Consider the following 26,235-nt stretch of genomic DNA (forward strand, 5'->3'; position numbering starts at 1 on the left):
CCAATACTCTTACTGGGCTCATCTCTCCACAGGTGGGTCATGCCTGACTTGAGAGCTATCTTTAGTTTTTGCCGGGTTTCCAACAGCTCTTATTTTGCTGTTAATCCCCCTTGCTTTGGCTATGTTTCAGGAACAGAGGGCAACCTCATGGAAAGTGCTTTGAAAATAGAATATGTCTCGCAGCAAAAGGACTTCTGTCCTGACCCAACCATGGAACACAGTGAGTCATGCACTGCCACAGCACCAACTATGTCAATGAAGCCACGCTGCCAGGACTCAGGAGCCCGAGTTATAGGGAGAGGTTGGGCAGGCTCAGACTTCATTCTTTGGAGCGTGGGAGACTGAGGGGTGACCTTATAGAGGTGTATACAATCATTAGGGGCACATACAGGGTGAATGCTCAAAGTCTTTTTCCCAGGGAAAAAGAATTAAAAACTAGAGGACATAGGTTTAAAGTGAGAGAGGAAAGACCTAAAAGGGACCTAAGGGGCAACTTTTTCACACAGAGGGTGGCGCGTATATGGAATGAGCTGCCAGAGGAAGTGACTGAGGCAGGTACAATAACATTTCATAAAATATAGGAGCAGAACTAGGCCATTCAGCCCATCGAGTCTGTTCCACCATTCAATCATGGCTTTTTTTTTCCTTTTCTCAACCCCATTCTCCTGCCTTCTCATTGTAACCCTTAACTCCCTTACCAATCAAGAACCTATCAATCTCTGCCTTAAATACACCCAATGACCTGACCTCCACATCCCTTTCTGGCAACGAATTCCACAGATTCACTACCCTCTGGCTGAAGAAATTCCTCCTAATCTCAGTTCTAAAGGGACGTCCTTTTATTCTGAGGCTGTGTACTTGGATCCTAGACTCTCCTACTAATGGAAACATTCTCTCCACGTTCACTCTATCCAGGCCTTTCAGTATCCAGTAGGTTTCAATGAGATTCCGTACCCACCCCCCCCACATTCAAAAGACACTTGAATAAACCCGACTTTGCAACAGAATCTGTTTAGCATTTGAGTTTCTTCAATGATTAATTTTGATGGTAAAGTTTCGTTCTGAAAGTGGTTCATATTGTTAATATTGTGGCCAAAGGCAGATGACAAAGATAATTTAGGTCCAAACGGCAGAAACAATCAAAGGCACCAGTGGATCCATCAAGATTGGCTCGGGCAGTTATGTTGCGACGAATTCCCTCTCCTACTGACTGTGCAAGCCACCCCTCCTCCCATTGCTCACGCTGATCAGTCATGCAACTGTCAGAAAAAAAAGATTTTTAAACAACACTTGAGGAGGGGGGAAGACAATTTAGGAAGATCTTCTCTGATTCCTGATGTTGTAATCCCAGGAGACCACCATCACCAGGAGATACAAACCCTGTCACCCACAAACCACCATCCATGGTCAGTGATTTCAGCTCCAGCTCCCCTTTGGATGCACACGATCACCGGGTTGTTCGGGTCTGTAACCAGTCACTCAGGCAGCTGCCTTGACAGGACACTGGGAACCGACAACATCGATGGAAAATGTTGGAAGCACTCAGCAGGTCGAGCTGCAACATTTTGGGGGGAAGGCGAAAACAAAAGAAGTTTGTTTTAATTGCGGAGAGAGTGGGGGAGGGTTGGATGAGCTATTTGGAGGTGGGGAGCCTGCACTGTGTTGAATGGTTAAGCACAAAGACAAAAGCAAATTCCAAGCGGAGCGATCCTCGGTTATGTCACAAAGGCATCAGACCACATTTATTTCTGAGGTGGTAAGCAATATAAACTGTGTATTAGCTGATTGATTGTTATTCAATGGGACTGAGTGCTATTTCCAAAAATACTCTAGCTGATTGCAGTGGGAAGAGAATGCTGATATCAATAGCCAATCCACTTAAGTTTGGAGCTGCTTTTGAGACACTATATATAACAAACTAACCAGTGCAGAGAGCTGTTCCTGAGGGATGGGCTGCACTCCTTGATATAGTCTCCAAGGCAGGCATTGGCACTCATTCCCCGCAATGGAACTCTACAAGGCTGCTATGGTGCTGGGGGGAGTTGGTGACGCGCTGGGCTACAGGAACTCCAGGTGGGAGAACTGTCCCTCAGGAGTGGCCATCCTCTCTGAGTTGAAAGCTCTGGGTGGACTGGAAGGGATTACATTATCAGAGGATGATTGGCCTGTCAGTGACGATACAGTCATGCACATAGTGACAGCACAGGCACTTGTATCAGGTAAGAATTTAATGAGAACAATTTTATGCTTCACTGAACCGTCAAGTCCTCGCAGACAATTAGAATCCGCTGCCCAATACCCAAGGGTTACTCATTAGGATAAGCACGTTCTCCCTGTTGACGTTTAGGTTTCCTCCAGGTGCTCTGGTTTCCTCCCACATCCCAAAGGCGTGTGGGTTGGTAGGTTGATTAGCTGTTGTAAATTGTCCCTGGTGTATAGATCAATGCTAGAATCTGGGGCGGTGGGTGAGATATTGGTATTGGTTTATTATTGTCACATGTACTGAGATACACTGAAAAGATTTGTGTGCCATCCAGATAGATTGTTCCATACATAGGTACATCGAGGTAGTAAAAAGAGAAAAAACAGATTGCAGAATAGAATGTCACTGTTACAGAGAAAGGGTGCAGGCAGACAAATAAGGTGCAAGGGCCATGACAAGGCAGATTGGGAGATCAAGAGTTCATCTTTATCGTATGAGAGCTAGTCAAGGGAGTTGATGGGAATGTGGGGAGGATAAAATGGGTTTGGTAGGATTATTGTAAAAATGGGGGCTTGATAGTTAGCACGGTCTTGGTGGGTTGAAGAGCCTGTTTCTGTGACTTGATGACAAAAAAGTACATTCGTTTCTGCTCTGTCTTTTATGACCTTGGGAAAGTCCCAGATCCTTTTGCTGCCAAATGACTACTTTGAAGTACAGACTAAAGGATCCTTGGTAGATAGTAGAGGGTCTTACATCCAACAATGGCTCCCCATTAGGTGAAAGGTTGCTATGCAATGATGGATCCCATGTAGATGGTAGGCCTTCATCAGGGGTGACTAATTTTCCTGCATACTGTAGAGTGGGTTACAGTAAATGGCCAAATTTCTCACTGACTTGTATTTTTGAGGATCTCCCTCCCACCACCCTCTCCATTCCAACCTCTCACTCTCCTTCCAGACATGGCAGTCAGAGGATGCCACAGACTCCCCAATCTAACCACAGCAGGTTGTCCATGGGTCATGTTATGATGGTTTTCTGGAGCAAACATTTCCTTCATCGCTGTCCTGGTCAACAGACACCATCAATAATCCATATCAACAGCTACTACCCATAAGGAGCTCAAGGAGAATTAGGATATTAAACAGAAAAGTACAAAAGACAGTGTGGTCACAGGGACAGGTTTGTAGGCAGTTGTCTCCCCAATGTTACCAGCTAATGAGGCAAGGGTGCTAGAACTGGCCAGTTGTAGAGAGTACGAAGAATGTCAAGTGGGCTCATTAATCACCAAGGGAGCACCAGCTTATGAGGACCACAAGGCAAAGGTAGGACTAATGGTGGTTTTGAAGAAATCAAGGTCCAAAATACCAGCATGCAGGAAGGGAGCAGGGTGGTAGCAGGAAGTACATACTCACTCTTATCGTCATCTTATTTAATGGGAAGATAGGCAGGTACCAATGGATGCTTCCATTCCACTAATGGATGAGTCCAGGATCCAAGGGCACAGCCTCAGAATAAAGGGGTGTCCAATTAAAACAGATGAGGAGGAATTTCTTCAGCCAGAGGGTGGTGAATCTGTGGAATTCGTTGCCACGGAGGGCTGTGGAGGCCAAGCCATTGGGTGTATTTATGGCAGAGATTGATAGGTTCTTGATTGGTAAAGAGGGTTAAGGGTTACGGGAGAAGGCAGGAGAAAGGGGTTGAGAAAAGAAAAAAAATCAGCCATGATTGAATGGCGGAGCAGACTTGATGGGCTGAATGGCCTAGTTCTACTCCTATATTTTATGGTGTTGCCCATCATTCAGTGTACACCCAGTGTTCACACTCTCCCTGCAGTGTACACCCAGTGTTCACACTGTCCACACCGTAAATTGTTCCCAGTGTGTAGGTGAGCGGTGGAATCTGGGCGGAGTTGATGGGAATGTGGGGTGAATAAAACAGGATTAGCGTGGATGTGTGGTTGATGGACAGTGCAGACTCGGTGCGCTGAGGGCCGTGTTTCCGTGCTGTATGACTGCAGAAGTCTGGGTAGGGACGGAAAGGCAAGCAGGAGTGAGAAACAGGAGCACAGAGTGCAGAGGAAATGTGCAGGATTGGGTGATACAGTAACACAGTGAGTAAAGCTGCTGTCTCACAGCCCCAACAACTCAGGTTCAACCCTGACCTCAGGCAATATCTGTGACCATGTGGCTTTTCCCCGCGTGCTCCAGTTTCCTACCACATCCCAAAAATGTGCAGGTCAGTAAGTCAATTGGCTGTAAATAGTCCCTGGTGTAAGTAGCTGATAAAATTGATTGGAATGTGAGGAGAACAAGTTACAGGAAAAATTAGTGAAGGTATGGGACTGCTCTGTGAGCCAGCATGGACTCAGTGGGCTGAATGGCCTCCTTCTATATGAAATGTGACTTGAAGCATAGTGCAAAACATACACCTGGAGGGTCGGAATAAAGGGCAACAAACTAAGATAGCCACTGTGAGGAAGACAGTGGAAAAGGGAAGAGGAGGTTAGGGATGGGAGGAAGGTGAATCAGTTGAGGTTGATTGGTGATGCACAGTTTGATCTCTCCAGCATGAGTTGTTATTGCAGTTGTTGCCTCTAACAAGGTTCAAATGTGAGTCAGACCTCATGGCTATTTCTCCTGTCACTCAATTTGCATTAAAATAGATCACTTTGCATTAAGATATCTTTCTAAGATATCTTTCTAAGATATCTTAACTTTAAAATGGACTTGGTATTTTTTGAAACTCTTTTCAAAATATATTTTGAATTCTTGTGGGTGGACATACTGTCTAAAATGTTGACTACAGTTAAAGTAAATTTTAGGAATATAGCTTTAATGTATAGATGGTTAAAGCTGTTAAATCATTCTTGAGTTTTGGAGGAAATCAGCGGTGCAGTCAATATCTATGTTTTATTCTTGAGATTTCAATTTGTTTGTTTGCATTTTAGCCTAACTTCATTTGAGGTTTATGAAAGACCCCTCACCAGCAAATTGACCCTTGTTTAAGACTTGAGGACAGCCATTCTCCAACGGAATGTGAGATATCTTGTCTATTTACGTTCACTCATCAGCCTGACATTGGAATCTTGTTCTACAGACACTTATCATTATTTGACTGAGGTTCCAGAATAGCATGGAACAGATTAGACCCCAGTGGATGTGGGTGTAGTTGAAAATATACCAGGGGTCAGACTGTATGGGCTTTGTCCACTTCTCCTCAAATTTCTCATCCCTTTTCCGTGGATCGCTGATTTATCTTAGAGCTTTTAAGCCTCTCCCTCCTGACTTTTGGTCTCTCTCTGGGACGGTTGAGTCCTGTGCATTCGTACATTTTCCCCAAAGCCTCCAAATTGTTTGGGTTCTTGCGAACCACCTTTCTCAGAGGACCAGTCAGGAGTACATGCCAAAAATCAAGTGACAAATCACATTCAAAAGGTTCCAAGTGGTTCCAAACAAGAATAGAAACATGAGGAGGAGGGCCCTCAGCATTCCACACTATCCATGAAGACCATGGCGATCCCAGACAGCCAGTGTCTACACCAAATAGGCCACTTATTAAGGACATTAATCAACTGATGTTTGGAGTGAGGGAGTCAAAGAATGAGAGGATAGAGCTGGAAGATGGAGTGTGAAGATCAGCTGTCATTGAACAGTCGGAGCAGACCAGAGGGGCTCAATGGCCCTCTCCTGTCCCTGTTGCTCATGTTCTGAAAGACCTGGATCTAAGTAGGTGGTATCGCAGACAGTGAGGAAGGTTATCAAAAGTTATAGGGCGATCTTGATCAGCTGGGTAAGTGGGCCAAGGAATGGCAAATCCAATTCAGATAAGTGCGAGGTCTTGCATTTTGGGAAGTCAAATCATGGTAAGGATTTCACAGTGAATGTTACTGACCTGGGGAGTGTTGTGGAACAGAGGGACATAGGAGTACAAGTACATAGTTCCCTGAAAGTGGTGTCATAGGTAGACAGGGTGGTGAAGAAGGCAGTTGGAATGCTGGCCTTCATCAGTCAGGGCACTGAGTATAGGAGTTGGGACATTATGTTGCAGCTGTACAAGACATTGGTGAGGCCATACTTGGAGTATTGCGTACAGTTTCACCCCGTTGTAGGAAAGATGTCATTAACCTGGAAAGAGTGCAAAAATGATTGACAAAGAATGTTGCCAGGACTCAAGGGCCTGAGTTAGAGGGAAAGGTTGGGCAGGCTAGGAATTTATTTCTTAGAGCGTAGGAAGAGAAGGACTTTCCCTCCCCTCCCCTCCCCTCCCCTCCCCTCCCCTCCCCTCCCCTCCCCTCCCCTCCCCTCCCCTCCCTTACCCTCCCTTCCCCTCCCTTCCCCTCCCCTCCTCTTCCCTCCCCTCCCCTCCCCTCTTCTCCCTTCCCTTCAACCATTCTGTTCTTGAACCAACCGGCAAAACCCTAATCACTACAGTTTAGCAACACTATGACCACGATAGACCACTTTGCATTAAAATGGACCTTGTTTTTTTTTGTTCTAATTGTGTTTTCTTGTAAAACTTGTGTACAATTTATGTTTAATAAATGTTTTTATTGTGATGTTATGTGCCTATGATGTTGCTGCAAGTAAGCTTTTCATTACACCTGTGCATACATGTACTTGTGCACATGACAATAAACTCGACTTTGACTGATTTATAGAGGTGTGTAAAATCATGAGGGGCATAGATAAGTTGAATGCACACAATACTTTTCCCAGGGAAAGAGAATCAAAAACTGGAGGGCATAGGTTTAAGGTAAGAGGGGAATGATGTAAAAGGGACCTGAGGGGCAACTTCTTCATGCAAAGGGTGGTGTGTATATGGAACGAGCTGCCAGAGGAAGTGTTTGAGACAGGTACAATAACAACATTTAAAAGACATTTGGACAGGTACATGGATAGGAAAGGTTTAGAGGGGTATGGGTCAAACACAGATAAATGAGACTAGCTTAGATGGACATCTTGGTCAGCATGCACCAGTTGGGCTGAAGGGCCTGTTTCTGTGTTGTATGAGTCTATGACTCTATGATCTAACCTGAAGTCCGCAGCTGACCTTCTCATCATCTGTCCTCAAGCTTCTAAATGTGCCATGGTGTCACTCACATGAAGTTCCTAGTGATGTTTTACCGAACCAAATGTGACATGTAATAAAAGTTGTTGTCACTGAGGGTTCAACAACATTCTGTAGTTTCTGATGCCCTAAATGGGGTAAATTGAACCAAAGCACTTGGTAAAAGCAGTATCACCCAGAACCAACACTAGCCACATGAAGAGAGATGGACAGGTAGGGTGGTAGGGTGCAATCAAAATAAGAGAGAGTTGGAGGGGAGGAGGGTTGGGAGGGAATTCCAGAGTTTAGGGCCTTGGTGGGCAAGGGTGATATGATAGAGATCAGGAATGTACAAGAGGCCAGAGGAAGCGGAGTGCAGAGAGCTCGGGTAGGTTGGAGGTCTGGAGGAGGTGAGAGGTAGTGAGTGAGAAGGGTTACAGAGGCTTTGACCACAATGGATCAAGTTGTATCGAAGTTGCTGGGCCAGGCTGTTCTAAGGGGAAGGAAGTCCCAGATTTACATGGACTTCCGAGCCCAGATATGGTTGGATTCACCAGATTATAGTGGGAACTGGTCTCTGCGATCCTATGTCAGTTGGACTGCTCCTGAATTGGAGTCCCCAATCATTAATATAGAAGTGCCTGTTCAGGTTGTTATTTTTAACTTATTTTCCTTCGCTTTTATACTTCAATGATCTATATTCCATTACCTTCAGGGGACGTGGACAAGCTGAGTGAGCAGTGAGAAGATGTCAGATGAAATAATGTGGCAACACAAGGGAACACAACAGAAAGTGAGCAGTTCTGGGCCCCATATCCAAGGAAAGATGTGCTGGCCTTGGAGAGGGTCCAGAGAAGTTTCATGAGAATTATCCTGGGAATGAAAGGTTTAACATATGAGGAGCATTTAATGCCTGTACTCAATGGAGTTCAAAAGGATAAGAGGGGATCTCATTGAAACCTACCAAATATTGAAAGGATAGAGTGAACGTGGAGAGGATGTTTCCATTAGTAGGAGAGTCTACAGTCTGAGGGCACAGCCTCAGAATAAAGGGATGTCCCTTTAGAACTGAGATGAGGAGGAATTTCTTCAGCCAGGGGGTGGTGAATCTGTGGAATTCATTGCCACAGAGGGCTGTGGAGGCCAAGTTATTGGGTGTATTTAAGGCAGAGATTGATAGGTTCTTGACTGGTAAAAGGGGCTAAGGGTTACGGGGAGAAGAAGGGAGAATGATGTTGAAAAAAAATCAGCCATAATTGAATGACAGAGCAGACTTGATGGACCAAATGGCCCAACCTTGATGGTAATCTTATGGAAAGGCAGAGTATTTGTTAAATGGTGAGACACTGGGCAGTGTTGATGTTCAGACAGAGGGACCTGAGTGTAACAAAGATATCTGAAGGTTGCAGCACAGGTAGATAGTGTGGTGGAGAAGGCGTTTCGGATGATCACCTTCACTGGTTGGGGAACAAAATGTAAGAGCTGGAAGGTTATGGTACAACTTCATAAAACACCGGTTAGGCCACAGCTAGAGTACTGTGTGCAGTTCTGGTCACCACACAACAGGCAGGATGTGATGGTGCTGGAGAGGGTGCAGAGGAGATTCACCAGGATGATGCCTGGGATGGAGTGTTTCAGTTACGAGGAGAGACTGGAGAGGCTGGGTTTGTTGGAGCGGAGGAGGAGGCTGAAGCGCAACCTGATAGAGGTGGACAAAATTATGAAGGGCAAGATAGGGTGGATAGTGAGGAACTTCTCCCCTCAGACCAGAGGGCACAAGTTTAAGGTAAGGATGAAGATAGAGGAGATTGGAGGAAGAATTTTTTTCATCTAAAGAGTGGATGGAGTTTGGAACATGTTGCCTGAGTGTGTGGGAGGCAAAGACTCAGACCTTTTGGGAAGCATCTGGGTGAGCACTTGACTCACCAGCTGCTGGTAAGTAGAATCAGTATAAATGGTTGGCACAAACATGGTGAACTGAAGGGCCATTTCTGTGCTGTATGACACTAAGATCTGGCTTTGCTTACACACAAGACACTAAAAGTGCAGCAGGCAATTAGGAAGGCACCTGGAATATGAGACACAAGGGACTGCAGATGCCTGAAATCTGGAGAAACACACAAGATGCTGGAGGAACTGCATGTCAGGCAGCATCTGTGGGGGGAAAATGGACAGTCAATGCTTCGGGTCAACACCCTTCATCCGGACTGAAAGATAGAGGGGAGATAGCCGGTATACAAAGGTGAAGGGAAGGGGTGGAGAAAGAGCTGGCAGGTGATAGGTGGATATGGGTGAGGGAGACGATAGGCGGATGAGGGAGAGGGAAAGTGGAAATAAACGACTTGACTGAGGAGTCTAGGACTAGGGAACACAGGTTGAGAATAAAGGGTGGACTGTTTAGGACTGAGAAATTTCTTCCCTTAGGGGGTGTTGAACCTGTGGACTTTTCTACCCCAGAGAGGTGTGGAGGCTCAGTCAATGAGTTCATCAGTAAGTTTCTGTACACTAAGGGGATTGAGGGATGTGGGCATGGTGTGTTGAGGTAGATCAGCCACGATCTGGATGAATGATGGAACAGGCTCAAGGGGGTGGATGGTCGGCTACTGCTCCTGCATCTTACGTTCCACTTTAATGCATTTTAATGTGTTAATAGAACACAGAACATAGAACAGTACAGAACAGGAACAGGCCCTTCGGCCCACAATGTCTGTGCCGAACACGAAATCAAATTAAACTAAATGGTCCATATCCCTCCATTCCCTGCACATTCATGTGCCTATCTAAGAGCCTCTTGAACACCACTATCATATCTAATTCCACCACTACCCTTGGCAGCCTGTTCCAGGCACCCACCACTCTCTGTAAAAAAAAGCTTGCCCCATACATCTCCTTTGAATTTTCCCCCTCTCACTTTAAATATATATCCTCTGGTATTTGACATTTCCACCCTGGGGAAAAGACTGCCTGTCTCCCCTATCTATGCTTCTCATAATTTTATAAACTTCTATCAGGCCTCCCCTCAGCCTCCAATGCTCCAGAGAAAACAATCCAAGTTTGTCCTACCTCTCCTTATAGCTCGTACCCTCTAATCCAGGCAGCATTCTGGTAAACCTCTTCTGCACCCTCACCAAAGCCTCCACATCCTTCCTCTAATGGGGCGACCAGAACTGCACACAATACTCCAGGTGCAGCCTAACCAACATTTTGTACAGCTGCAACATGACTTCCTGACTCTTATACTCGATGGCCTGACCAATGAAGGCGAGCATGCCGTGTGCCTTCTTTACCACCCAATATACTTGCATCGCCACCTTCGGTGAGCCATGGACTTGGACCCCAAGATCCCTCTGTCCATCAATGCTGTTAAGAGTCCAGTCATTAACTGTGTACTTTCTCCTTACATTTGATTCATAAAAGTCAATTTTTAAAAATGTTTTATAATATTCAAAAATATTTAAAGGAATGTTAATAGTTTTTAATTCTCTGAGTATTAGATCTTGCCAGACGTTTGCAGGGCTCCACAGGCTGAAAGAGGAGGGGAGGCTCCTGTTGGGAACAGAGAGCCTTGGGACTGTATTGCAGCGCTCCACAGGTCATGGGTCAGCTGCCACTGAGGCTTCAGGACACCTCACTGCCCACCTCTGTACAACTGTACCCTGTTGGGATGGGTGTGGAGAGAGCATGAGGGGGGCATCAAGTTGACACAATTTGTTCAAGGAGTTGTCAAAACATTCATTACTTTTTGACCTGAATTCTCAGATTTCTGGTCCCTGGAAGACCTTTACCGTGAGATGGTGAAGGTTTATGTTGAGATTGTTGAACAGATCCACAAACGGCAGCCAGACCCCGCCACCATCGAAGGCTGCACCCAGCTCAAGCCGGACAACTACCTCTTGGGCTGGCATACGCCCTTCAATGAGAAAGGTACGTACAGAGCCTCACACGGCACGGGGCGTCTCCTCATGATGAGGGCAGTTCAGCCACTGACGGAGCTCTGACCTCTCTCTGTCCTTTAGGCTCAGGATTCGGTGCAGCCACAAAGGCCATGTGTGTCGGCATGCGGTACTGGCAGCCTGAGAAACTGGACAACCTTGTGCAAGTGAGCATTGAATGTGGCCGGATGACTCATAACCACCCCACAGGTAATCACCCTGGGTCATCACAACAGGAGGTATCACCCCACTGGTCAAGACCCACTGGTCACCACCCATGGATCATCATCCCATTGGTTAAGACTCAGAAGTCGTCACCGAATGAACCATCATCCCTTTGGTCAAGACTCACAGTTCGTCACCCCATAGGTCATTATCCCATTTGTCAAGATCCACAGGTCACCACTGCTGGGGTCATCAACCCATGGGTCAATAGACATGTCATTGCCCCAGAGATCATCAACCTATGGCACATTAGACAGAGGTCATTGCTCCAGAGGTCATCACCCCTGGGTCATGAGTACCCCATGAGATCTAATCTGTGCAGTGTTACATCTAACACTACCTAAAAATCCGGCTAATATCACCTACTGATTCATCCAAACTCTCAAAATCTATAATAATTTGACAAATACAATTTCCCTTCCACAAATTCACAATGTCCCTGCCTGCTCACTTTGTGATGTTTTAATTATTGGATCCAGTTACCACATAATTTACTGCAGACTCCAGCATTTTCCTTGCCACTAATATCTGGTGAACCTTCACTGATCTTTCTCCCTCCTTTCATCGATGTGTCAGCTTGATCCCATTAATTTCTCCTGTACTCTTTGCACATTAAGCTCCTCATCTTCATTAGATCCTGGCTTCCCCATAACAAACAACATATTCTTTGTCTTCTGCAAAGAAAGAGGCAAAATCTACATATAACATCTCTGCTATTTTCTTATTCCCCTCTTACTATTTCCTCTCCTCTCTCCCATCAAGAAACCAATGATTATGTTGACAATTCCTCCGCTTTACATGCCAGTAAAAGTTCTTCCTTACACTGCTTCCCCTCATCTTCGATTTCCTCCTTGTCTTTCAGTTCCTTGGTCATCCTTGGGTGACCTATTTCCAGGTTAACCATTGTTCTGGCAAAACCAATCTTCTCTAATACTACCCTTCACTCTTTGGGGAAGATATTTTTAAATATAGTGCTCTAAACAATGAACAGGAAATAGGAAAGCCAATCTTGTTAGCAATTTAGAAACAGTATAGAATAAATTAGACAGACAAAGAATTTATTTACCATTCAACAGAAAAAAAACATAATATCTAATATACTCCAAACATATATGTATTCATCTGTGACTATAGGAAAAGGGATTGGCTCAATGGCTACTCAAGGTAGTTCTGCCAGTTAATGAGACCAGCCAGCCCTTAATGTTCTCATATTTTCTTATGGCATAAGGCAACTTTCAACGCTTCAGTCGGACAGTATTAATTGCCCTTTTCCAGGCTTGTGCTTTCCCCAGCATGTAGAAGAGATGCCAAACTTTTTTTCTGGAAACTCTGGGCTCTAATCCTGTTCCCTAGTCCAAGAAACAACAACAGTAGATCAACTCTATGACTTGACCTTAATATCTTGAACACTTGGCTCAGCATCCTATCACATTCAAAGTTCCAAGCTTTACAACCCTAATTAGTGTGACCCTTCTTTGGAGGTTAACCTTCAGCATACTCTGAATGAAGGAGTTTCATCCATCTCTGCCCTGATTGACCAACCTTTATTTTGGGACTGTGACCCTGGTTCTAGACACCACAGCCTGGGAAAAATCAGCTGTGTCAATCCTTAGATTTTTTTACATGTCAATGAGATCACCTCTCGTTCTTCTAAACTCGAGAGAGTAAAGGCCAAGTCTGCATCACCTCTCCTTACACAGAAAATCTGCCGTCCCCGGAACCAGCCTGGTGTACCTTCACTCCTTCTATTGCAAATATATCCTTTCTTTGGTAGGGAGACCAGACCTGTCCACAGTATTCTTACAATAAAAGCTAACATTGCAAATTGCTTGCCATACCAGTACATTAACTTTCAGCAAATTGTGTATAAGGACACCCAGGTCTCTTTGAACACCAAATTATTTCAATCCCCACTGTTCCCATCTGCCGTCCCCACCTCCCTCACTTTATTCCATGGTCCATCTTCCTCTCCTATCAGGTTCCATCATCTGCAGCCCTTTGTCACCTCCACCTCTCACCTCCCAGCCTCTGTCACTATCTCCACCCTTCCCTCCCCTACCTGACTCCATCTGCCAATCAAACGCTCCTCACCTGGATCCACCTATCACTTGCCAGCTTTTACCCCATCCCTTCCCTCCACCTCTTTATACTGTCTATCTCTGCTCTAGTCTTTCAGTCCAGATGAAGAGTCTTGACCCGAAATGTCAACCGTCCATTTCCCTGTGTAGACTGACTCACTGAGTTCCTCCAGCAGCTCTTTTAGTTGCTCAAGATTCCAGCATCTGCAGTCTCTTGTGTCTCTATATTCCAACCCCTCACTATTTAAAAAATACGTAGCTTTTTTCCATGTTAAGTTCCATTAGCCATGTCCTTGCCCATTCACTGTGCTTATCCATATCCCTGTGAAACCTTTCTGCATTCCCTTCACAGACCACACTATTATTGGTCAGAGTATATATTACACTTGAAGCCCTTATCATTGAGTAAGATTGTGAACAGCTGGGGTCCAGCACTGTTCCTCGTGGCACTCCACTTCTGTCAGACTCCAACCCACACATGGCCCATTTATTCTTACTCACTTTATTCTTTCTGTTAACCAATCCTTAGTCCACAACAGTATGTTACCCTGCTGTCAAAATTCTGTTTAATAATCTCTCATTTGGCACTATATTGAAGGCCTTCTGAAAATCCAATTACAGCACACCACATAGTGGGAGCTGTTTCTGTGGGAGGTGTGAACACGCAGGATCCAAGCCCAGAGAGGGACGGATGGACACTTTGGGAAGTGACCGCATAGTCCAGGACTTTGGAGGAGGAAAGGAGACTGTAGATGAGGAGATGAAGACACAAGAGACTACAGATACAACAAATTCCTCCTCTTTTTTCCATCCACCCACCACACACACAGTTCACCCACAGGATTTTCCCCACACACCCCGTCGACCCCCCTCCCCAGTCTGGTTCTGGTTCCATCTGATGTTCACCTCTCCCTTCATGGTTCCCATTCTCACCTCTTTTAGCTACCAGAGTCCAGCACTGGCAGCCCTTTGTATCTCTGCTTTTCTATCTCCAGCAGCTGTCTCCACCTTCACCCTCACCTCCCCCCAGCTCACTCTTGCTGCCTCTCATTTATCTCTCTCACTCTCTCTGTCTGCCTCCACCTATCATCCACCTGCCAATGTCTCCCAACTCCATCCTCTCTCTCCACACTCAGTCCTGATGCAGGGTTTTGATCTGGAACGTTGACAATTCCTTTCCCCCCACAGATGCTGCTCGACCCACTGAGTTCCTCCGGCAGTTTGATTGTTGATGTCAAAGATGAGTTACTTCAGGGGGTGCAGAGGAGGCAGGTTTAAAGGTTCAGTATTTCCACGCAGAGAGCTATTGATACATCACCTGGTACACACATCATATTTTTACCACAGGCTCGGTTGGATCTCACTGCCCTAACTTCCAACACTAGTCGCTTGAAACTTCACACTGACAAAAGCTGTTGCATGGAGAATGAAATTAGACTCGACCCACATCTAAACATGATAAATCTAACATGCTGTCACCAGACCAAGGTGATGTTTGATGGGCCACATGTGTTCACAACAAAAGGACCCGCTGAATTGTGTTGGGATGTCTAATCCCCGTGAGGTGATTGAAACCGGCCTGTGATGTGTGGTTAGAACCAGGTGCTCCCTATTAATTACACGTGAACCTTGTTGGCAAAGCCAGCTTCAGGCTATGCTGAGACCTGAGCTGTAGTTAATTGGCACAATCAGCTCTTGTCTCCAAACACCAGACTCTTGAAGATGAAAGTCCCTAATAGGGCAAGTATGGGGCTAATCTTTATAGGTTGTTGATTCAAAACTGCTCCCTCTGTACCACCCACTGCTCCACTAAATGTCCTCCCACTACCGCCCCACACTACTCCCCTCACTACTGACCCCTCACTACTTATACGATGAGATGGACTCTGACCTCATGATCTACCTTGTGACCTTGCACCTTATTGTCTACCTGCGCTGCACTTCCTCTGTAGCTGTGACACTTTACTCTGTACTGTTATTGTTTTTAGCTATACTACCTCAATGGACTCTGTACTAACCCAATGTATCTGCACTGTGTAATGAATTGACCTCTACGATCGGTATGCAAGACAACTTTTTCACTGTACCTCGGTACAAGTGACAATAATAAACCAATACCAATACTGCCCCCTCACTACTGACCCCTCACTACTGACCTCTGACTACTGCCCCCCACTACTGCCCCCTCACTACTGCCCCCACTACTGCCCCCTGATTACTGCCCCCATTACTACTGCCACCCCCCAACTACTTCTCACTCACTGCTGACACCTCTCTGGCCCCTCACTACGGCACTCACCAATACTACATCCATCTCATGGAGACACTAGAGACTGCGAATGCTGGAATCTGACGCAACACACAATGTGCTGGAGGAACTGCTGACAGCCCTGAGCCCACCCCTACACCAGAGCTGGATCTGTACTCCAGCCCCCAGAATTGGACCAGGCCTGACCTGGTTCTGGGTACCTTATCCTCGAGTGCCAGGTCTTTGGGCCAGTCCTGGACTGGTGTCGGGTGGGGCCTGGTTTTGGGCTCCCTTGAGGCCAGGTGTCAGCAGGGGTCCTGTTAGGTGGGTTCTAGGGACTTGGGTTGGTGTGTGGTGAACCCCAGGGAATGAGCTAATACAGGACAGGGCAAAGTCCACCTGTGTCATCAACCATGGTCTTTTCCTGGTCTCCATGCACGACTCAAATAGGACTATGGGGCAGAGGTGTAGGAGCGGGCAGCGGGGCAGGAGAATGGACTGCGGCCGGGAGTTGGACAGACCCGCTGTGCACCCAATGCCCCTCTCCCCTTCACTTTCCCCATCAACCCTTCACGATTGCCCCTTTGATAGTTACTTCTGAACCTCCTTCCACTGGCCTGTAAGACAAACCATTCCAGTTGGTGACAGCCTGATAAGTGGAAAGAGTTTGGAAAGCACCTTCGAGACCTCGGTTACAGAAGCGCCAAAAAACCCTGCAGATGCTGGAAGTCTGAAATAAAACCAGACAATGCTGGAGACACTCAGCAGGTCAAACAGCATCTGTGGAGAGAAAAACAGAGTTAATGTTTCAGATCAGTGACGCTTCACTCCCCTGAACATCTACCAAATATTAGCATGACATCTTTCACATCCATTTCATAAGGTGGATGCAGTCTTGGTTTAGTGTAAGGATTTTGACAGCAGTAGGCTATCTGGCCCTTTGAGCCTGGCCTTCATTGTAGCAAGGGAGCACCGTGGCAGTGCTGCACTCTCTCAGCACCACACAGGAGCTTTGGCCTTGACTTTGAAGCCCAAGTGTCCAAAGTGTTGAACCCACAGGTCACAGAGGTGAGAGTTCCACCCTATGGGTCAGACAGCATCTGTGGAAGGAAATGGACAGTTGATGTTTTGGGTCAAGGCCCTTCATCTGGACTAATCTGGATGAATCCTTGATGGTTGGCACAGACTCAGAGGGCTGAAGGTTCTTGTTTCTGTGCAATATGGCTCCATAACTCTAATTGTCATCACTCCTATCAGTGAGAACACTTTCCTCCTGTGTCAACAACATTCCTTACAATTTTGATCTGTACAGAATCTCCTTCTAACCACTTCTGTACAACGGAGCCCTGCCCAGCTCCTGCCTTTTCTGCTGCCCGGGTACAGTTGCAATGGACCTCTTTAAGACCTTGACTTTGGTCCTAAAGCCAGGCCTCAGGCCTCAGACCCTTCTCCTCTTTGGAAGGTTACCAGTGAATCAGTGTTGGGTAGCGTGTTCCAGTCTTCTCTCCCTCTTTGTGCCAGGATTCCTGGGATCACTGTGCACGGCTCTGTTTGCATCCTATGCTGTCCAGCGTAAGCCGGTGGTGGAGTGGGGGCGGGAGATGTTGAAGGTTCTCAGTGTGGCCGAGACTTACTGCAGGAAGACTATTCGCCACATGGCAGGTAAGGGCTTGGCTGGGGTGGGCGAGGGATGAACTGTGAGGTTGGCAGTGTGGTAATTGGTTTATTAGTGTCACATGTACTGAGATACAGTGAAAAGCCTTTGTTTGTTGGCTATCCAGACAGATCATTCCATAGATAAGTACAACAAGGTAGTAGGAAAGGAAAACAGAGGCACTGGTGTACTTTCCTAGCCCTAGCACCCACGTGGCTGGACTGGGACATATTGTTGGTGACATTTACACCTTGGAACTTGAAGCGCTCAACCACCTCTACCTCAGCACCATTGATGTACTCTGTGTGCTCTGCCCCCACTTCCTGAAGCCAATGACCAGCTCTTTTGTTTTGCTGACACTGAGGGGAAGGTTGTTGTCTTTTGCACCATACTATTAGGCTCTCTATCTTTTTTGTGGACCTCACTGCCCGCAGTGTGAGCCCAAACCGGTGCCATCCTTTTCTCACACAGACAGCACAGGGGGTCTGGATTGAGCCCTGAAGGTTGGAAAGGGAGTACAATCTGGGTTGCTGGGATTAGGGGGCTCAGTGAGGTGATTATGAAAGGAGAGGTTAAATAGACTGAGGTTCGCAAACTCAAAGTCAAAGTTGAGTTTATTGTCATGTGCACAAGTACATGTGTGCACAGGCGCAATGAAAAACTTAACTGCAGCAGCATCACAGGCACATAGCATCACACAGCAGCATTCATAAGAAAAAACATAAATTATCATAATTTTTACAAGAAAAAACATAGTAAGAACAAAAAAACAAAGTCCATTTCAGTGCAAAGTGATCAGAGTGGTTGATCAGAGTGAAGGGTGTGGAGAATGAGGGGAAAATCCCTGGGGTCAAGATTTCATATTACACTGGCCAGGGGTAGAAGGAGGAAAGGGTGCAAGGTGGGGTTGGTGGCATGCCAGATGTGTGGGATGATGTAAGGTGTTGATACAAAGAGATCATCAAGGGCCGTGGGAAGACAAAGGTAACACAGGTGGACAGGTTAGTGAAGAAGGTATACTACATGCTTGCCTTCATAGGTTGGGACATAGAATGCAAACATTGGGACTTTATGTTGCAACTTTACAAAACAATGGACTGCACTTGGAACATTGTGTGTAGTTTTGTTCACCACACTACAGGAAGGATGTGGTGTTGATGGGGACAGCGCACAGGAGATTCATCTGGATGTTGCCTGGATTGGAAGACTTATGGGGAAAGATTGGACAGGCTGGGCTTGTTTTCTTTGGAGCGAAGGAGGCTGAAAGGTGACCTGAAAGAGGTGTATAAAATTATAAGAAGCGTATACAGTCAACAAAGGGGATCAAAAACAAGAAGCATAGGTTTAAGGTGAGAGGAGGGAGTTTTAAAGGCTATCTGAGGGGTAAAGCTTTTACACAGGGAGTGGTTGATATCTGGAACGTGCTGCCAGAGGAGGCGGTGGAATCAGATACAATCACTGTGTTAAGAGGCATTTAGACAGGCACAAATAGGTAAAGTACAGAAGGAAATGGCCCTAATGCGGGAAAATGGGGTTAGATGGGCAAAAAAGTCGGCATGGATGTGGTGGGCCGAATGGCCTGTTTCTGTGCTGTACAACTCTACCACAGACCAGAATATAAGTTGATGATTATAGCCAGACTTCTACCAGAGCATCCTAGCTGGGACAACCACAAGAGGTACAGACAGGAGGAGGGAAGAGGTCACCACCCCCAAGGCCACTTATCTCCAGTGAGGTCATGATTGCAAGAGTCCCATTTACGTGAGAACTGAGATGTGGTGGGGGGCTGGTCCACAGGTCAACACTGGGTGAAGGAGATTGGCCAAAACCAGCCCACCCTGGAGAGAAGGAGGCAAGTGGGGGAGAGGGCAGCAACATGTCCCGATGGGCCATCTCTCACAAACCACAGTGCAAAAGGAACCCAGAGGGGCAGATGCTGCCCTAATGACTCCCAAACCTTCTGAGAGTCCTGTCACGGACTGAAACAGGGAATCCACCCAGAATCACACAGCAGCCCCCAACCTTGAAAAACCAGCTGCCAGACCAGAGTGAAATTTGATCATTGGATTAGCTAGTCAGTATATAAATATAAAATGTGACCCTAATCTAAAAGTAATGCTGAACTTTCTCCAAAGTATTATGACTGTAACAAAGGAGAGATTGGACAGGGTGGGACTTTTTTTCCCTGGAGTGAGGGAGGCTGAGGGGTGACCTTATAGAAGTTTATAAAATTATGACGGCATAGTCAAGTCAAGTTTTTTCTCATGTGCACAAGTACGGTGAGGTACAGGTACAATGAAAAGCTTGCTTGCAGCAGCATCACAGGCACGTAGGTACAGACAACACACAGAATATAAATTATACAAGACGAGACGGTGTGAATGGCCACAGTCTTTTTCACAGGGTAGAGGAGTCTAAAACTAGAGGTGAGAGCAGAAAGATTTATAGGGGACCTGAGGGGCAAGTCTTTCACACAGAAGATGGTGGGTATATGGAGTGAGCTGCCAGAGAAAGTGGTAGATGCAGGTACAATTACATTAAAAAAAACATTTGGACAGGAAAGGTTTAGAGGTTTATGGGCCAAACACAGGCAAATGGGACTAGCTCAGGAAGGCACCTTGGGTCAGCATGGATGAGTTGGGCCAAAGGGCCTGTTCTCGTGCTGTATGACTCCATGACTCTGTAAACTGACCATTGAAGGTGGCAGAGACCGATGCTGTTCCAGTGCAATGCAACTCTAGTGACAGCTGACACATTGGCAGCCAAAATATTCCACAGACCGTGGGCAGGTGACGAAAGTTGTCATGGAGTCATATATCACAGAAAAAGGCCCTTCAGCCTACGGATCTCTGCTGACCATCAACACCAATCACATTTTAATCTCCCCACAATCCTATCAACTCCTTAGAGGTTCTTCCACTGACCTTCAGACTAGGGGCAATTTACAGTATCCGGTTAACCTCCAGTTTGTCCAACATTGAAAGTGAAAAGACAGTGTTTTCGGTGGTCCAGACACCAAGCAGTGAGCTCTGGGTAAATGGTAATTGGTTCATTAGTGTTGCACGTACTGAGATAAAATGAAAAATTTTTGTTTGCATGCCATCCAGACAGATCATTCCAAACATAAATACATCGAGGAAGTACAAAAGGAAAAAAAACAGAATGCACAATATAGTGTTACAGTTACAGAGAAAGGGTGCAGGTAGACAAATAAAGTGCAAGGGCCACGACAAGGTAGATTGGGAGATCAAGAGCATCTTTATTGTATAAAGAGGTCCATTAAAGACTCTGATAACAGTAGGGTAGAAGCTGTCCTTGAGCCTGGTGGTGTGTGCTCTGAAGCTTTTGTATCTTCTGCCCAATGGGAGGGGGGAGAAGAGGGAATGAGGAGTTCAGGAGCCTAATCCAGCCTTAGTAGAGGAGCAAAGAAAATAAACCTTGGCAAGAAAAATAATAGCTCATGGAGATTGCTTGAACGGATGGCCATATTAAGCTGCACCTTTTTCCTTAGAGTATCAAGAAAATTGGTTTTATTTTGAAACTAAATGGCAGTCATATTTGGAAGAGAGAGGAATTGCTCAGGAGGGGCAGAATACACCGAGATTTCCCAAGATCTACGATGCCGAGAAAAGAGATCAGGTTGGTTAATTTAAACTGTTCTGTTTCAAAACTCTACACATTGAATTTCAATCCATGGCCCTCAGGAGGCAGGTCTAGAGGTCAGCAGAGCGTCTTGTGAAATTGCAGGCTTGTTCTCAATCTTTCTACCAACTCCTCTATCACCATCAGCCGATTTGTGTCTCAGTGTGTCAAGGATCATTGGAGGTGCTTTCTCAGCAGGTTGATCTGGCTTTGTGGTGGGGCAGGGGTTGTGGATATTATGCCAATACCGTAGAATCAGAAGGAATCTCTGAGTCATGACATTGTATCAGACAGGTGGTGACGCAGTCAAGAAACTATCCTTTATGCAGTGCTCTGATCCAGTTAGTTGGCACATGTTGGAATCTCACCAGTATGATTGGTTTTGGTTCATTATTGCCACATGTACTGAGGTACAGTAAAAAAGTTAGTTTTGCATGCCATCCATATAAATCATTTCAAGATGTCAGTACATCGAGATAGTACAAAGGGAACGCAATAACAGAATGCAGAATGTCGTGTTGCAGTTACAGAGAAAGTACAGTGCAGGCAGACATGACTACATAGATCGTGAGGTCAACATTTCATCTTTAACGTACAAGAGGTCCATTCAAGAGTCTTATAACAGCAGGATAGAAGTTGTCCCTGATGTGTTTTCAGGCTTTTGTATCTTCTGCCTAATGGGAGAGGGGAGAAGAAAGAAGTTCAGAAGAAGCCTAATTTAGTTGTTCAGCATTAGTTAGCTGGTTTGTGACCAGGTGTGGGATGATCAATGTGTCTCAGAGATGGTATGCACTGCAGCTATGGTCCACTATTGATGGGGGAGGTGCCAAGTCACATGTCTTCTTTGTCCTGAGTGGAGTGTTATTAGAGACGTACTCATCCAGGCAAGTGCAAAGTATTCCTTCACACCCCTGCCCGGTAGACGGTGGGACAGCTTTATGGAATCAGAGGGTGAGGCCCTCGCTGCAGGAGACCCTGCTGCTGACCTTCTTTTGTATATCATGGCGTTTATGAGGCTGGTTTCAGCTGAGTGTCTGATCCATGGTGATCCCTAAGATATTAATGGAAGGGAACTTGGCCATGGTAATGTCACTAAACCCCAAGGGGAAGTGTTCCAACCCCACCACTGAGAGAAATTCCCAAAGGTGGGAACGTGACTTTCCACTTACCAGCCGAAGACTGAGTTTAGTTGGTTGATTGGTCTGATGATCATGTTGTGGAATGATCACAATTCAAAACTCAGCCATGTGAAGATCAGAATCAGTTTGATGCTTGTTCTCTATGGCCAGTTTAGTATTGGTGCTCTGGGAATACTTGGATACTCTATGAGAGAAGTCGGTTGGGACTTGAACTCCAGGAGACTTGGTGATTACTGATTTCATACATATGCTCTGAGATGCTCTGGTACTTTTGCTCTGGGACCTTTGTTCTGGGATGGTTTTTGGGATCATTGGTCTGGAATGATTTGAGAACTTCTCTGGACTAGTTTGGGGTCATATTCTGGGATTATTTGAGAACTGGGTGGACTGGTTTGGGATCTTTGTTTTGGTCGCCCTGCTATAGGAAAGATATTAAACTGGAAAGAGTGCAGTAAAGATTTACGAGGACATTGCCAGAATTTGAGGGCCTCAGTTATAGGCAGAGGTCGGGCAGGCTAGGACTTTATTCGCTGGAGTGTAGGAGACTGAGGGGTGACCTTATAGAGGTATATAAATTCATGAGGGGCATAGATAGGGTGAATGCACTCAGTCTTCTTCCCAGGGTTGGAGAACTAGGGAGCATGGGCTTAAGGTGAGAGGGAAAGATTTAATAGGAACTTGAGGGGCAACTGTTTTTACACAGAGGTTGGTCTGCTTGTGCAATGAACTGCCACAGGAAGTGGTTAAGGCAAGTTCAATAACAACATTTATAAGACACTTGGACAGGTACAGGAAAGGTTTAGAAGGTTATGGGTCAAATGCTGGCAAAAGGGACCAGCTTGGATGGGCATCTTGGTTGGAATGGATCAGTTCGACTGAAGGGTCTGCTTCTGTGCTGTATGACTATGACTATATGAATCTAGATGCGGTTCTGCACAGGTTCCTCTGTTTTTTGCAGGTTAGCGTTAGTTTAATTGTTTGGGATAGTTTGGTGTGAGAATTAAGGTCTGACAGATAGAGATGTACTAAATCTAATGGCACTGGGAGGGATGGGAGAATAATAAATTGTATAAATTAAGGAAAAAAGGCTGATATTTTGTCAAATTAACCCATCATAGGTCTACAGGGAATGGAGCTCTGAAGGTGTAGGTGGACGAAGAGGACACGATGCGCCAATGATCGCCTATGACGCCCTCCTCTCTGCCGGCAACAACTGGGCAGAGCTCTGTAACCATGCCATGTTCCATGGAGGTAAGGGGCTTGTATTATTTCACCTGATATTCCCAGTAATCAGAACAGAGGACATCAGAGATTCAACAACAGCAGTGATCTTGGATGATCTTTTGGTTAGTAATCATCTTATGTTGCAAATAATTAAATTTCCCAATGATCCCTTGGCTCCATCCCTTTCTGAGTGATGAAATCACTAACACCAGGTTCACTTACACCTATTTTCCTGTGAACATTAAAATTTCGAGCTGTGGAGCAGCCCTTTATTAAGCAAGGAACGTTTAAATAAATGCTTTCTCCCAGTTTTAATGTGCACTATCTGAACAGTATAAAAATCCCAGGTTCCATTTCAGTTCTGTACCAAACTCCAATTACTTCTGGAACTGTTGCCTAAGATAAGATCATAAGGTATAGGAGCAGAATTACGCCATTCGGCCCATCGAGTCTGCACTGCATTCAATCATGGTTGATGTTTTTTTCCAACCCCATATTCCCACCTTCTCCTCATAATTCTTAACCCCTTTAACGATCAGGAACCTATCAATCTCTGCCTTAAATACACCCAATGAATTGGCCTCCACTGCCCTCTGTGGCAACAAATTCTACAGATTCACCATTCTCTGGCTGAAGAAATTCCTCCTCATCTCTGTTCTAAAGGGACATCCCTTTATTCTGAGGCTGTACCCGGCCAAAGTCCTCAGCCTGTAAGCTCCAAAGAACACTCAGCACCCAGGGGAGAAGACCGTTTGACATGTCCTCAACTCTTCATGTGCAAGAGTGCTCCTTAATTTCCTTCCTGAATAGTCTAGGTCCAAGGCCTCACCTCTTCCCCAGCAAGAGAGAGTGGTCTCTCCCTACTCACCCCCTCTGGCCAACTTAAATATTCCAATCTCAGGGAATGCGATTGGAATTTCTGCAGCCTGCCCTCATTATTTAACTGTTGGGTGTGACCCTTTTCCGGTGAATTTGCATTGTACCCACTCTGGATTCAGAACAGGCCCAACTAATAAACCTTTTGTGGCTGTGGTGAAGTAAAGGTTGTTTTCATTTCTGCCTCTTTGTACATTATAGAACCACACAGTCATGCAGGACAGAAACAGGTCCTCAGCCCACCGAATCCATACTGACCATCAACACATCTGCGAGGGGAGGGAAAGTGTCGACATTTTGGGTTTCAAACCAAAGCGGTAACAATTCCTTATCCCCCACAGATGCTGCTCGACCCACTGAGTTTCTCCAATAGATTGTTTGTTGTTCAATTGTCAATATAGATGTCATGGTGGTACCAGTGCCTCAGAAACTCCAGAGACCCAGGTTCAATCCTGACCTCGGAAGCTGTGTGTGTGGAGTTTACACCCTGTGACCGTGTGTGAGCTTTCCCTGGGTGCCCTGTTTTTCTCACACAGAGATGTCCCGGTTGGGAGGTTAATTGGCCACTGCAAATTGCCCTGTGTGTAGGTGGGTGGTGGGAGAAGTTGATAGGGATGTGAGAGAGAGTAGGCTGGAGGGCTACCAGAGAGTACAGAGAGGGGGAATGGGACTGATGGGCTCGTGCTCCTGGGAATCAGAATGGGCTCAATGGCTACCAGTGTCACAGTAAGGAAGATCCACATTACTGGCGCTTCCCACCCCCCTCCCTATCCCAGAGCAGCCTCTCCTCTGTAGAAGGCACACATTAGCTGCCAGTCTGTGTGCACAACATTCAACATGTTGAGAGGCAAAGAAGTAACCAACTTTTTATTTCATGCCAACAGGTCAGAGCGGAGCCACGGGCTCAATTGCCGGCTGCCTCTACGGCCTGCTCTTCGGAATGACGAACATTCCCAAAGGACTGTACCAGAGCCTGGAGTTCAGGGAGAGGCTGGAGGAGCTTGGAGCTAAACTGCACAAAGCAGCAAATGAGAATGAAGCCCTCTGATCAATGCAGTGGGAATGGGGATAGGGAATCAGAACCAGTCATTCTGCTAAAAGAGAAACATTTAAACACTCTGCCCTCCCCACCTCCCTCACTTGGTTCCCTGCTTCACCTTCCCCTCCCATCAGATTCCATCATCTGCAGCCCTTTGGCACCTCCACCTCTCACCTCCCAGCCTCTGTCACTATTCCCACTCTCCCCTCCCCATCTGCCTATCACCCCTCCTCACCTGGATCCACCTGCCAGCTCTTGCTTCACCCTTTCCCTCCACTTCTTTATACTGCTTATCTCCTCTCTGTCTTTCAGTCCAGGTGAAGGGTCTCAGCCTGAAACGTTGACTGTCCATTTCCCTCCACAGATGCTGCCTGGCCCACTGAGTTCCTCCGGCATCTTGCGTCAACATTTAAAATATGGTCAGATTTAGAGTCATACAGCACAGAAACAAGCCCTTCAGCCATTAACCCTGTTCCAACCATCAACCACCCATTTACACTAATCCCATTCTGTTCTCCCCACTTTCTCATCATCTCCCTCCAGATTCTACCTCTCACCTACACGTGCAGATCAGTGGCCGATTAAACCACTGATCTGCACGTCCCTGGGCTGTGTGGCAATCCACGAGGCTTCCACTGAATGCCAGAACCTCAACAGCAGTGATGTGCTAAGCAGAACTTCTGTTGCATGCTCACTGAAATTGCAGCAAAGGGAAACACTGTAGAACTGACCCAGAGTATGTACTTTATAACATAGCCTATATTATGTGCACTTTACAATGGCCGATTAACTTAGCACTGCTTTATAGCCTTCATAATGTTTCCCTTTTCAATATACAGTATGTACAGTATATGTAATTCCATTTCCTACTGTACATTGTACTTTACAATATATGGCATGAGCTTAAAATATGCCTGAATTAAGCAACA

The 26,235-nt window shown here is 46.0% G+C and overlaps 1 protein-coding gene across 1 annotated transcript; it reads left to right on the plus strand.

The window, feature by feature from the left end:
- Window positions 1–2,005: 2,005 nt before the first annotated feature.
- Window positions 2,006–25,315, plus strand: adprhl1 (ADP-ribosylhydrolase like 1). Its single transcript, XM_052014439.1, has 7 exons — window positions 2,006–2,219; window positions 11,009–11,173; window positions 11,266–11,391; window positions 17,254–17,394; window positions 20,898–21,025; window positions 23,286–23,418; window positions 25,152–25,315. The coding sequence occupies exons 1-7, from the start codon at window positions 2,006–2,008 to the stop codon at window positions 25,313–25,315; spliced, it is 1,071 nt and encodes a 356-aa protein (XP_051870399.1).
- The last annotated feature ends 920 nt before the right edge of the window (window positions 25,316–26,235 follow it).

The sequence above is a fragment of the Pristis pectinata genome, chromosome 4, assembly GCF_009764475.1.
Source record: "Pristis pectinata isolate sPriPec2 chromosome 4, sPriPec2.1.pri, whole genome shotgun sequence".
Classification (NCBI taxonomy): Eukaryota; Metazoa; Chordata; class Chondrichthyes; order Rhinopristiformes; family Pristidae; genus Pristis; species Pristis pectinata.

Bases quoted from the DNA above. Each gene is read 5' to 3' on its own strand.
- adprhl1 (XM_052014439.1), top strand. From the start codon at position 2,006: ATGGAACTCTACAAGGCTGCTATGGTGCTGGGGGGAGTTGGTGACGCG. The intron at 11,174-11,265 runs GTACGTACAGAG...TCTGTCCTTTAG, and splicing joins TACGCCCTTCAATGAGAAAG to GCTCAGGATTCGGTGCAGCC. The intron at 23,419-25,151 runs GTAAGGGGCTTG...TCATGCCAACAG, and splicing joins CCATGCCATGTTCCATGGAG to GTCAGAGCGGAGCCACGGGC.